We start from the raw sequence: 13085 nt of genomic DNA, 5'->3' as shown, positions 1-13085 counted from the left end.
TATAAATCATCATTATATTGAGGAGGTTTCTGCTATTACTGGACCAAACCCAGACCTCCATATTTTTGTTGGGGTATTCAGTGGGATACAGGCCGTTTTGGATTTAGTAGTTTTCAAACCTACAAAGGACTTCATGTCTTTCTCTCTAGCTGTACCAATCCTTTGTTTTTTGTTTGTGTTGCAAGTAGATACACAATGCCCAGTGAACAGTGAGGAAAAGATGGTCATGCAGGGGGGCCTATTTTAAATGTTTCTTTAATTTTTGAAAACACACATTACTGTCAAGTGAATCCAATGTTTATTTAGCAAAATCGGCCAATTTGGTTAAAAGGTGTCGGTTTTTGGCCTACACTGAAGACAGATGCATCTCAAGTAAAGGTGCAGCTACAGGCTCACCCTAAGTCCAGCTCTCAATTTATCTTCACATTTAAGGATCCAAGCGCTTTACTCTCCCTTTAATTCTTCCTCCCTCACTTTATATAAATCAACACGCCAGTGCCGTCCGTCCGTCCATCCATCCATCACTCTCTTTTGCTGTCTTCACCCTGGCAGAAGCATCAGTCTTATCGTTAATGACTCAGGGTTTTGTCAAGTGTTGCTCTTTTCAAATAAATTGTTCCAGTCTGCACAGCAGGCATCTGGAGCTGGCCTGTGCTGAAGGACACAGCAGACAGCAGGGATGTTGTCTCTGCCAGGCGTCAAGTACACTCAGGATTATGAAAGGTCAAAACAGCACAGAAGAGACACTTGCCTCGGCCTCTTGTCCTGTGTTGTTACATTTTCCTTAAACCAACTTATGCCGCATCCCACTCAGAAGCTCTTATTGGCAATCTGTTCTCTCTCCCCTCGTTCTGTATGACTCGCTCTTCCTCTCCACCTTCCCTTTCGCTTTGCAAGGCGCATCCAAATTAAAGGCTGTCTATTTCTTTTTTTTTTCACCAGTGAAACATATAACAAACAAGCCAAGTGCTTCTGACAACAAATTGGCTGGCTGGCAGATCAATAGAGTGACTGATCCTTGGGTGTCTCCTCACCTCAAAGAGAGAACATTGGAGACACAATCCCTTACAGGGTCAGCGGTGGGTAATAAGAGCTATGAGAAAGGGCCGGGGGGAAACACCCTGGACATGGAGCTGGTTAGGGACCACAATGCTTCTTACTCACGCACTGTAATGTGTCTGTAGCACTAAAGGCTTAAAGGCTGCATTGAATGTTTTCTCAGATTCGTATTCTTCTTTACATTATTGTTGACACTGAATTTCTATCAAAGTTTTTAAGACTTTATTGTATTGAGGCAAAAGCTTTCGTGTAAGTGCTTGTGTCAAGGCTTTTAAAACATTAAAGGTGGGGTAGGTAATTTTGGAGAAACCGGCTCGAGATACACTTTTTGTTATATTCCATGGAATGCTCTTAACATCCCGATAGCAAGGAATATCTTAAGTGCTTTGACAAAAAATCCATCTGTGCCCTCATTGGTCACGTGGGCGTTCTTGTGTGTTGGAGGAGGGGCTCTGTACGGAAGTAGCAGATTTCTTCCGGCTGTGTATTTTCAAATTCTAGCACACTCGAGCTGGTTTCTCCAAAATTACCTACCCCACCTTTAAGCTTATTTTGTAAAATGAAAAAATAAATACTTTTTTTTTTGTGTTCCTCCAAGAAAGATGTTAAAAAATATGGAGTGTCTATTTGCACCCGAATGAAAATGCTGCGGTCTTTTTGTGCTGATGGAAAGTACTGTTTTTAAAAGCACAGATTTTAAGAAGTGCCTTTTCATTATGTGTTTGTTTGTGGGTTCAACTTAAACCACACAAGGGTGGGGCCTGAAATAATTTGTAAAATGAATTTCTACTGTATATTGTAAATGAATGTGTAATTGTGTCTTTCAGAATGCTGAAGCCCTGCCAAAAAACGCAGCTCCTGCCAGCGTCCAGCAGGACCACATGAAGAGCCTCAGGGGGGTCTGTGGGACATTTATTACCTTACAGCCATGTTCACAATATAACAGTGTCACGATCCTAATGTCATGTCACGTTTTTAGTTTAGTCTGTCTTGTTTTGGGTGTTATTTTGCTGTTCCGTTCCCACCTGTGTCTTGTTATCCTGTCGTTAGTTTCCCTGGTGTGTCTGATTGTCTAATTGTGTTCACCAGTTGCCCTTGTGTTTCTGCCTCCCCTGCCCGGCTGTTTCTTGTCTCGTGATTACCCCTCCCTGTATTTAGTCTTGTCTCTTCCTGTGTGCCCCTGTCGGTTCATTGTTTGTTTGTCCTCCCTTCACGTCATGTTTCTTGGTTGTCTCTCCGGTCTTCCTCCATGTTTCTCACGGTCAGTGTTTGTGTAGTTGTTTTCTGTTACCGTTTCAAGTTATGCCATGTTTTGTTAATCGGCTTTTAAATAAAGCTCGCTTTTGTTTCAAGACCTTTTTCCGTTTTTTGTAGTCTGCTTTTGGGTCCTACCTTTTTCCACGATTCCTAATAACAGGTGTTCTTTGTCCCTGATGTTCAGGTAACCTTACCAAGCAATCGTAGAAAGAGCAAGAAGAGATGCATACAGTACAACACCCGGGTGTAAATAGCTACAGTGCTTAAGATAAGAAGTGCCTTTATACATCCACCATAGGGGAATACAATTTGACGCAGCAGCACAAGGGAATTAAGTTATCAAAGAAACATTTCCATAAATACCTATGCATCCAAAACAGTATCTAAGGTGTAGCCCGGGTGTAAATAGCATTGTTGGCTACGGACACTCGGGTGTAAATAGCATTGTTAGCTACGGACACCCGGGTGTAAATAGCATTGTTAGCTACGGACACCCGGGTGTAAATAGCATTGTTAGCTACGGACACCCGGGTGTAAATAGCATTGTTAGCTACGGACACCCGGGTGTAAATAGCATTGCTAGCTACGGACACCCGGGTGCAAATGGCATCTGCCTAAAAAAATATCATTTTGATATTTCAAACTAGAATGTACATCTTACATTTCCATGTGAGATACTACAACAAATACCTTCATATACTTCAATAGAGTATTTGCAATTGTAGTGTACTTTCAACAACATCAAAGCTTTTCGGTAATATAGACAACAGTGGAGAGGGTAAGTTAGAATAAACCCATTAAAACAAGTAATTAAGCAAACACTCGCCCACTGCACCGCACACATCAATAAACTCATAATCAAGCACCCACTCGCTACGAACTGACACAGGTTGACAAGATGCTCTCACTGGCTTCACAGTGTATCACCAGAAACAAGCACACTCCACACTGCAGGACGCTAGCATACAGTCTGTTCCCGCTCATCAATCCTCTTAACACCCATTATACGAGAAGGATTTTCTATTCAACCATGAAACCCGCAAGGAGGTGTTGGGTTAAAAATGTCCAAAGTGACCTTCCTTTCTATAACAAGAAATATCTTCATATATTAGTTATTATCTCCTGTACCTATACACTTTATTCAAACGCTGCAATGTTCTTTGCTGGATTTATTTGACTCATACATACATATGAGACAGACCACCAATTATTTGCACTACTGTGGGAGAATTAGCTTTCCAAATTAGTCAAAGCACCATTCGGATGCCTTGATAGTTGTATTGTATGAAATATAACCTCAACCTCCTGGGTTATGTTCCAGCCTTGGGAACTTTGTTGCATGCCATAACTCTCTCACTCCCCCATAACGTAGTCTGTCAAAGAAGAGCAAACATGCCAAAAAAGAAAGCACCTTTGGCTCAAAGGAGTAGAAGTCAAATGATTAGTCGATTCCATTAAGCTGCAACTACTCTGACAATCAATAGTTTGTTTGAGCCATTTATAAAGCTACAAAGTGTATTCCTACTCTTATAATGGATAGATGTTCAGGTGTTTGAGTCTATAAGACCAACAAAATGATCAATAAGTCAAATATGATATCAATTAAATAAGTGGTTTGCTGGAGCTATGCTTGATCATGTGCGCATAAAATCAATCAATACAACCACTCATCTGAAAATAATTTGCCTATTTACACAATACCAGAGTCCAAGCCATAAAGAGACAACTTTTCAAACAAACACACACACATGCTATCCCTCAAGGTCTGTGGGGCTATTAGTTGCTACGGAAATAGGTTGTTCACAAAATCAAAGTCCAGTTGGTAAACCTCCATACTATGACTATCTACAACTTCTGACTGCTCTGTGGAGTCAGCCAAATCAATCCCATCCCTCTGATGACGGATGATGTTGACCATTCCCAGCGGCTCCACAGGGGTTTGGTGACATAGTTGTGGGTTTTCTGTTGAAGGATGTTTTTGTCCAAGCTACGGGGGTCTGGAGTAGGGTCACAGAGAGGCTTCACTAAACGAATCATCAATGTGTCAAGCGGCCTCCTTCGAGAGGCGGACAAACTACAGGGACTGTGTGACAAGTGACAGATCAGAGAGTCGTTGGTATGGCTTCTTATCTCTCCTGTGTTTATCTCATGTGTGGCTGTGGCCTTCACTCGCCTGCAACCTTCTCCCTTCACTTGGCATGCCAGATGAGCAATGAGGTCTCAACAGGTCAGATTCTACTCCATTACTTATGAATTACAATCCCCAGAGAAACAGAAGGGAAGAGAGGGGTGACAGAGAGAAAGGGGGAAAAAAGGAACAGAGGGGGATATGATAAAAGTGTAAGACAGAATGTGATTGGCTTTTGAAAGCTGAGAGGAAGCGAACTGAGAAACTGGAACATAGTGAAGGGCTGGGAAGGGATTGGTAAAACTAAAACAGTTTGTCAAAATAGTTACTGATATTCATTATATTGAGGGTCACAGCATATCTTCATGTTTAATACTTTAAATATGAATTTATAATATTGAATAATTGAAAATGTAATTATATAAATATTTGGAAATCCAATATTGTTTGTTTTTTTGATAATTTTTTTCCAAACAATAATGCCAAAATTGTGATGGTTTCAGCCTCAAAATGATGAATGTGTCTAAAATAATGCCTTCCATAAAAATCTATAAATTATCTTTGGTCATTTGACTGTTAACCCAAACAAAACAACACATTTGATGCCATACCTTGACTTCTAGGAAATTGTGACACACATTCATACTAGTCAGCAGATCAACTAATCGAAAGTTGCATTCATAATTAGAATGATAAACTAGCATACATCAAATTCCCCATCACACATGTGAACTAAGTAAGTATTAGGCAACAGTGGACCACTCAGATTTTAACCAAATCGTCTATTCTCCTGAAATCCTATTCAAAATTAATTTATGATAGAAAAATAATCTCTATTTGAAGTGATTTATTACTGTATGAGGTATAAGGAAACACGTGAGGTGTCGTTCTTTCTATTTTATGGTAAACACGCAGTATGCCAATGTTCATCTGTTTTGAGCAACACATTTAGTCCCTAGATCTGAGCTTATTCTGGAGGCAGTTTAGACATTTTTGAAACTGTTATTAATCACATGATTTCAAGGCAACTGTGGAGCACTCAGTTGAACACAATACTCCCAGTATCCCAGAGCTTTTTTGTATGGCTCAAGATTGCATAGATTGCGTTAGCATGCAGTAGGGGGTCAGTGGAGGCGGAAACACAGTCTGATTTGACTCAGAACAGCAAGCTCTCTTTGGCAGCAAATTCTAATTCAACCCACCACCCAGATGCCTCCTCTTGGTGGTCTGTGTTTACCTCTATTTAAAACAAAAAAAAAACTAATATAAACTTTGTACAAAATTTAATTCTTATACCATAGAGAAAATCTGCACTGTGCTGAACACAGATGGAAGAAGCACAGCTCAAAGCTGTTTTTGAATGCAGATGAAAACAGACCTTTCACATGGTGGATATTTTTGATTCGCAGTAAGCCTTCTGACTTGAAAACTGACCATGAGTCTTGGATGATAGATTCAAATTAAAAAGACAAAATCCTCAGGAGAAATGGAGCCACATCACAGAAACAGCACGTTACACGGAGCTGTGAGGAAACCATGGAGTAACTGTGCTCTCTGTGTGTTGCTCGGGGCAATTCTGTGGGAGCCCGGATCAACAGAGATTCATTTTTCTCTTACTGTATACCTCAGTTGGACTGCTTCTCCACCATTTGTCCCTGCAAACCATGTCTTTCTGCTTTGCTTCCATAAAACGAAGAAGCAACTTTCTGCATGGTCATCCACTGTGATTTCAGTCTGTTCCTTCAGGCCATTATTATTATTTTACTCAGTGATAGACCACTGGGCCTTGGAGTAACAGACAAAGTTCACCGTCCATATCGTCAAAGCTTAGGACATCAACAGCCTTCATTTAATTTTCATTTCCAATAGTAAATCAGCACCAGCCAAATCAATAACTTATTAGGCGAGTCCACACTTTTCCCAGATGACTTATTTCCTTCTGCTTAGACTCTGACAGTGTGCCTGATGTGAACGGTGCCCAGCAGATTCAGGCCTCTGAGCTCAAACATGTGAGACAGAGATCACCCAGGCAGAGGTGCAGCAGGGCTCAGTTAAGCTTCATCTGTGCTACAGCTGCATGGGCCGACACATAAAACCACTGGCCCTCAGGTCTCTGCAGTGTTTTCACTAGGAGCATTTTTTATTAAGTCAGCATTTAGAAATGTTTACTCCCTTGTCCATGTTTGTTTTCATCTCATCTGTGCACCACAGCAGGAGGTTGAGTGCGTGGGGGGGAAGCAGGAGGGTAGAGAAGGTTTGAGATGAGTTTCCTGAACAAATAAGAGTTACCTGCTGCATTGCACTTTAAACTCTTAAGTGGCTTAAGATGATTTGGGCCATAAAACAGACAGCAGTTATTTGTTTTGCAGGAAGAAATTGAAATGAAGACCAATGTGGTCTGTGGATTATTCAGATAATCCAGAGAAAAATACAATGCTGTTCAATTGTTTTCAGTGAAAGAGCCCCAAAAAACAAAAACCCATTCACCTCTGTTCTATTGTGGTGGTGACATAAATCTCACTGGCAGTTATTTCAGCACCACAAATACCTAAAACCAGAACTATCTGCATGGCAAGACACCCTTTAATCAACTGGCAATCTCAAGTTTATTTTAAGACTGCTCCTAGGTTAGGACCCAGTAATGTAGACTCCCCAGCTGACTCATGCAGGGCACCACATCAGGCGGTTATGTAGTGTACTGAGGGACCACAGTTTCCCCATCTGCTTAGTCAGATCACTACCCCTGAAAACAGCTGTGAAATAAACAAGCACCTGGGAGAGGGATCTCAGAACATGGCTTTTGTTGTGTGTTTCAACAATACATTACAGCCCACCTACAACACCACTGTGGGTGGGAATGAAAAACCACAGTTACATTGTGCCAGACAAAAATTGAGGTATTCTAGTGAAGCTGTGTGACTGGAAAGCTCCTGAAATCCAGCAAGGGAAGGGTGGGTGAACACACTGAGATAATTCAACAACCTGCAAGTTATACTACAAAACAGTTCTCACTACTTTCACAGTTTTTGGGGAAGAAAAAGGCCAAATGAAGTTGAGCTCTCCGCATTGGCGGTGCATCAAGAGTGCCTAAGTACCAATCATGCCTGGTCTCTGGTGCTCTTTTCCCATGAGCTGACAAAAGGAAGCAGGAAGTCTCCAGGGGGGCCTGGCTAGTCTCTGACCAATGTGGTCTGACTACTGATAGTAGCCAAGATCCGACCAGTTTTCATGTTGGCAAGGAGCAAACAACAGTAAAGCTTCCATTGCAGACACAGGGATTAGGGATAAGACTGATGCCACAGTGGGCTTGAGATCTAAACAAAACAGTTGTGATACCAGGTGGACATAAAGAGAATGTTAGCTGAAGTCAGAAATATAGAAAGCTACAACTTAATAGCCAAATTGCGTTCTGATAAGTGATAACTATGTGTATCATTATGTGTTTATGAAAGGATAAAGCAGGACTGGATTGCATCTTATACAGCAGAGAAGTCTAGGATTCATATGAAATACTTCTCAACTAAGCATCAAACATGCTACTACTCTCAAAGTTATATCAAGCATGAAATGGGGCTTTTCTGTTTAGAGTTTGCATGTACTTCCCTAAATGTGTTGCTTAGTCTTCAAAGTCAGTTAGTCGACCAGAGATTTCAATACAAAGCTGTTGAGATTTTTGTTTGGCTTGTGTACTTATTCAGTGTGGCAGCACCGCATTTCAATGTAGTGAGAGTTGTGTCCTTAATGTGGGAGGAATTACATTTGAGCCGTGGTTTGCTCAGTCTCCCTTTTTCTCTGGCAAAGCAGCATGTGAGCTCTTCAAACCCCAAACATAAGGAGTTCCACTGACTCAGCAGAAACATCAGTCGGTTTATCAACTGGAAACACATTACAGAACGTCCTTCACAATTCACCCTAATGGCAAATCCCTAAATTGCTACCAATGTAAGAGTATCATGACACCAATGCAAAGACTCGAAAGGGGAAAGCTAGTTATGGCTCTGGGTTTATACGAACTGTACGAAGACATATGCAGGTATACACATTTCTCCAGAGAGCTACGTCCATTCTGCTGGTGCATTAATATACCACACTGACAGAGGGGTACTGAGTCACTCTAGTCCTGGGATGATGTGTTGACAGCAGCAGGTGAAAGGCAGCCCACATGGGGATAGAGAATCACCACAGGATGAGGGATTGTCAGTCACTAATCATGAGGCCATGATGGGTGTCCAGGCTTTATTGAATTCTAGCTTCAGCATCACTTTCAGGAAAACTCAAAGAACAACTGGCTTCGCTTTTGGCCCGAAACAGAGCTGCAACGATTAGGTGACTAATCCAGTGAGGATGATGGGTAGGTTTCCTGCAACTCTGCTGCATTCAATTCCATAATGACGGAGTTAACTTGCCATTTTAATAATATGAGACAACTTTACCCTTAATTTCCTCCGTAAACAATCACTAACAGCTGATCTGCTCTGAGACCCACCCTCGCACTATATCTCTGTTCTTAAATACAACATTGTTGTTTGACTATGGCATGTTTGCTTTTCTCTGTTTTATATCATATTAAAATGAACACCTTTAGTGTTGGACTGACAAAACTAATATTTAAAATCATCACCTTGAACATTGAGAAACTGACTCACAATTTGTTGTCATTTTAATGACTTAACGATTAATCAATTAATCAAGGAAATTATCTGCAGAATAATTGATAGTGAAAACAAAGTTGCATTCCTAAAATGCACTCACACTTTCCCATTCACACAGACTTGAGCAAAAGAGGATGTGATTAAAATATTTTTTGCAGGTAGTGAAGGTTGGGCATGACGGCCCCAGTCGATAAGTACTCACCACTGTAGAATCGGATCAAACAGCTGAGGTCTGAGTTAGCTGCTTCTTGCTGCACTCGTCCAGGCTCTGCGTAGCCCATAGCTGCTAGGTAGTCATACAGCATCTGGAGCGGACGCTCAGAGGGGTCCAGCCTCCTACAGGACCAAAAGAAAAAGGAAAGTTGGTGTAACAATGCCCGCCACACACCTGAAGCATTAACCTCAAACCAACTGTTCCTTTGTCCCGCTTAATGAACAGCAGAATGTTCTTAAAGAAAGTTCTAAAGACAGCCCAAATCCTATGAGTAAGAAACTCTTCTTGTTCATGAGGTGCTGAGTTCTAAATAGGAAAATTGCAGATCCATCAAAATAAATATAAAGCACTACAGATGTGTAAAGTTTCAAATGACCTACAGCCTTACTGCTGGTTTTGGTTTTTTGGTGGGGTTTTGTTAATACAGTGAGGACAGAGGTTACAGCGCCCAGGATCCTCCTTTGGAGACAAAGTTACCAGACCAAAAAGTCGAAAAATCCACTTGTGCAAAATCCATAAATGTGATTGATATGGTGTCTGCCGTTTCAATGATTTGGTTCTCCACATAAGTAGATAAATGAGAAATGATGACATTGATATGCATCCCTCAGGATATATCTAATCATTGGAATATAGCTGTTAAAAGTCCCTCGTTGAAAACTGCATTTCTTTCCACATTTGGCAAAAATAAACAAGGTACATATTCATACTTGTTTAACCTTAAACCTTAGTGCTTTCTGTCTGGCTGCATAAAGGAAATGTTTTAATCATAATTATACACTTGCAAGTATAATGTTATTTGATTTAAAGACAGCTGTGGATGCAACACTTAACACCTAAAAGCTGGATTTCCACTGCTGGCAGGCCGGCAGTGAGAGGACGACCCCCGACCGTCCCTGTTGACCACTCACACTGACGCTCACATTAAACACAGATACGCCTCATTTATTCACAAATCCTCCAACCTTGGGCAATGAAGCAAGACACTGTTAAATCCCTTTCAAACCCTTTCCATTGGGCTCATCCATCCTTAGGCTGGAAGGTAAATTATTCAGCAAACTATGGAAATATGTCCCTTGATTTATTGTAGACATACCCAGCAGCCCGTGTTTACAGAAAAAGTTGAGTCCACAGAGGCAAAATTTACTGAATTCGGTTAACTAGACTACTTTAGACTGTGTGGGTGTTCATAGACTGTGGTTAATTTATATGTTCTTGACACAACAACCATTTTGATAAGCTTGGTCCCACTCAGTAGAAAGCAGCATAAAGTCAGACTGAAGCACTCCTTTGTGCATCAGTCAATCCTCACAGTAAACACAGAGCTAAATCCCAGATCAAATGCACGCTGAAGGTTCTTTGAGCATGTTCTCTCTCACTGATTGTGCTGTTATGTTAAATGTTTGTTGTTTGTGTTTCATGTATTGTGTCTGGATACTTTGTCTGTTGATGTTGGACATGGAGCTGCTGTGACGCAAGTCAAATTTCAGACTTGATCTGACCAATAAATGGTGTGGTTGTGCAGGATGTGCAAAACTGACTTGGTTTGAAAGAACAAGAAAGATAGATAATATTATTAGGGTGTGTTCTACGTGTGGTTAGCTTGCAGGAAATGTGATGCCTCAGCAATCATAGATCATTTATCATGGTTTCAGTTTCTTATCATGGAGACTAAGTGCTGAGAGAAGGACTGTGTTGTTTTCCAAAACTTAGAATGTACGAGCCAAATCACACTATTTGAGGGCACGCCTGTTTTCTCTAAATGGCTCTATTTGACGTTATGATATGTATAACATTTATGGACACACATTTTAGTCATATAGCAGTGCAACATATTTTTAACCCACATCGTGCAATCATTACAGGGTAAAGTGTTGAATAAAAAGTATTTGCATGATGATATTATTGAAAACATTCTCCATCAGCTGTTTCTTTCACCTGGCCAGTGGTGAGCCTACAACATAATAGCCCTGCATCACTTATTTGGGGTGTGCCAAATGAAATTCACTCTGTCCTGATCCTGCAGGATAATCTCTCTGCTCTTTCAGAACCAATCACAAGGGTAATCTTGAATTGAAATTGGTCTGGGCCCTCGCCTTGCAGATTGTAGATAGAAGCAGGTGAGAGGAGGTCCCTCTGCAGGGCAGCTGGCCTCACTTTACATCTCAGAGGGAGGAGCTTCCTGATTTGGGAGGCCCATGTTATCAAGCTGCTATCTCCTCTGAGAGGAGTCAGTAGAAAATGTCTGGGAGTCTCCCTCTGGAAGTGTCCATGACAAACTGAGAGGAATCCCCGGGCATACCCAGAACATTCGGAGGGATTACATATCTCATCTGTCATGGGAGCACTTAGGCATCCCCAAGGAAGGGTCTGCTGCTGGGAAAAAGACCACTGGAATGCTCTGCTCACTCTGTTTGCACTGTGACCCTGAGTAGTTCAGAAATGGATGAATGGAAGGATGGATGTCCTCTATCAATTCAGTTGCCTCAGTAGATGTATCTTAAAAGGAAGTTTCCTCAACTGAAATTACAATGTTCCCAAAGCAGGCAAATACCCAGACCATGAGTTCCAGAAAGCAGCATATTAATACAAGCTACAAAAAGAAAATAACTAGAAATAGCTCCCATTCTTTCCACCCTGTGCTAAACCCTTTAAAACCTTATTTCCAGTGCTTGTGTCAGAGCTGCCAACAGAGTTCTATGTTATATGTTCATTTACATGGTGTATGCATGTATTATCAACTACTACATAGAACATTTTACTATACAGTAGTTTAAAAATAATTATGTTTTATGTAAAGGATTACAACCCTCTTTTAAAGGTCAATCATAAATGGTCTTCCAAGTAAAGGATTTTACAAACTTTATAAAAGCAAACAATGTATGTCTTGTTTTTTACGGTGTGTGCTGTTTCTTTTTTAGAATGAAATGTTTGTTTATATAAATAAAAAATGGATTCATTCAGTTTTCAGGATTGTTGAAGACTTTAATATTACATTTAAATCCACCTGCTCATATTCGCTGGCAGACTGCAATTTAAATGGTGTACTGATGGAATGTAAACTGAACTAACAGAGCCTATCCACAGGCTTACCAGAAGCCTTTCATACATTTCCAGTCTGCAATGCCCACCGTCTTTAAACAGCATAGATATATTGAAGTCTGATCATATGCTGTAAGCGGATCCAACTTTTGGTTAACAGCCTATACATTGATTAACAACCTCCAGTCATGTTCTCAGCACATTATCAGCATCATGACCATGGTACTATTAAGCTATTAATACTGTAATCATAAACAACGTGGCACTATAACATCACTTGCTCTTATGGAATATTCCATAAGCCACCGTTATTGAAGCTGGATCTGTTTTTTCTTTTTAGTCCCTGCATATCCACATTGTCTTTGCCAGGTAAGCAAAGGAGAAGCAGCCCAGATTCCTTCCTGGTCACGGATCAGTGAACCAGCTTTTTATTCTCTCACAGACAATAAAGGGGTAATTTGCTATTTCCGTTGACATATGTCTCGTGGAGCCGAGAGGCGTACAGCCATGTTCCCTGAGGGCATCCAGAGTGAGGTGCTGTGAGACTATGGGACGTTGGAGTAACTGCAGCAGGTTCTCAGTGCTGTGTATGGCTGGTATAGTTTGTATATCATATAAATAACGAGGAGATTTGTGCGTTTATTTAAGAATGCATTTATTTTAGATTGCCTTTGTTAGCTGTTACAGTACAGAATTTCAGATGTGTTGTTGGGTGGAGGAGATATGCATCGAT

At 40.9% G+C, this 13085-nt stretch overlaps 1 protein-coding gene across 1 annotated transcript in view; it reads right to left on the bottom strand.

Moving 5' to 3' along the window:
* The window catches only part of phlpp2 (PH domain and leucine rich repeat protein phosphatase 2), a 34725-nt gene that overhangs the window by 17719 nt on the left and 3921 nt on the right, over positions 1 to 13085 (bottom strand). The window contains exons 3-4 of the mRNA XM_079662673.1: positions 9299 to 9432; positions 8267 to 8319 (exon numbers count right to left, since the gene is read on the bottom strand). Of these exons, the coding sequence (XP_079518799.1) occupies positions 8267 to 8319; positions 9299 to 9432 (187 nt within the window). The remainder of the gene's footprint in view (positions 1 to 8266; positions 8320 to 9298; positions 9433 to 13085) is intronic.

Source organism: Notothenia rossii (assembly GCF_949606895.1).
Source record: "Notothenia rossii genome assembly, chromosome: 2".
Classification (NCBI taxonomy): Eukaryota; Metazoa; Chordata; class Actinopteri; order Perciformes; family Nototheniidae; genus Notothenia; species Notothenia rossii.
This window is presented reverse-complemented; position numbering and strand designations above follow the sequence as displayed.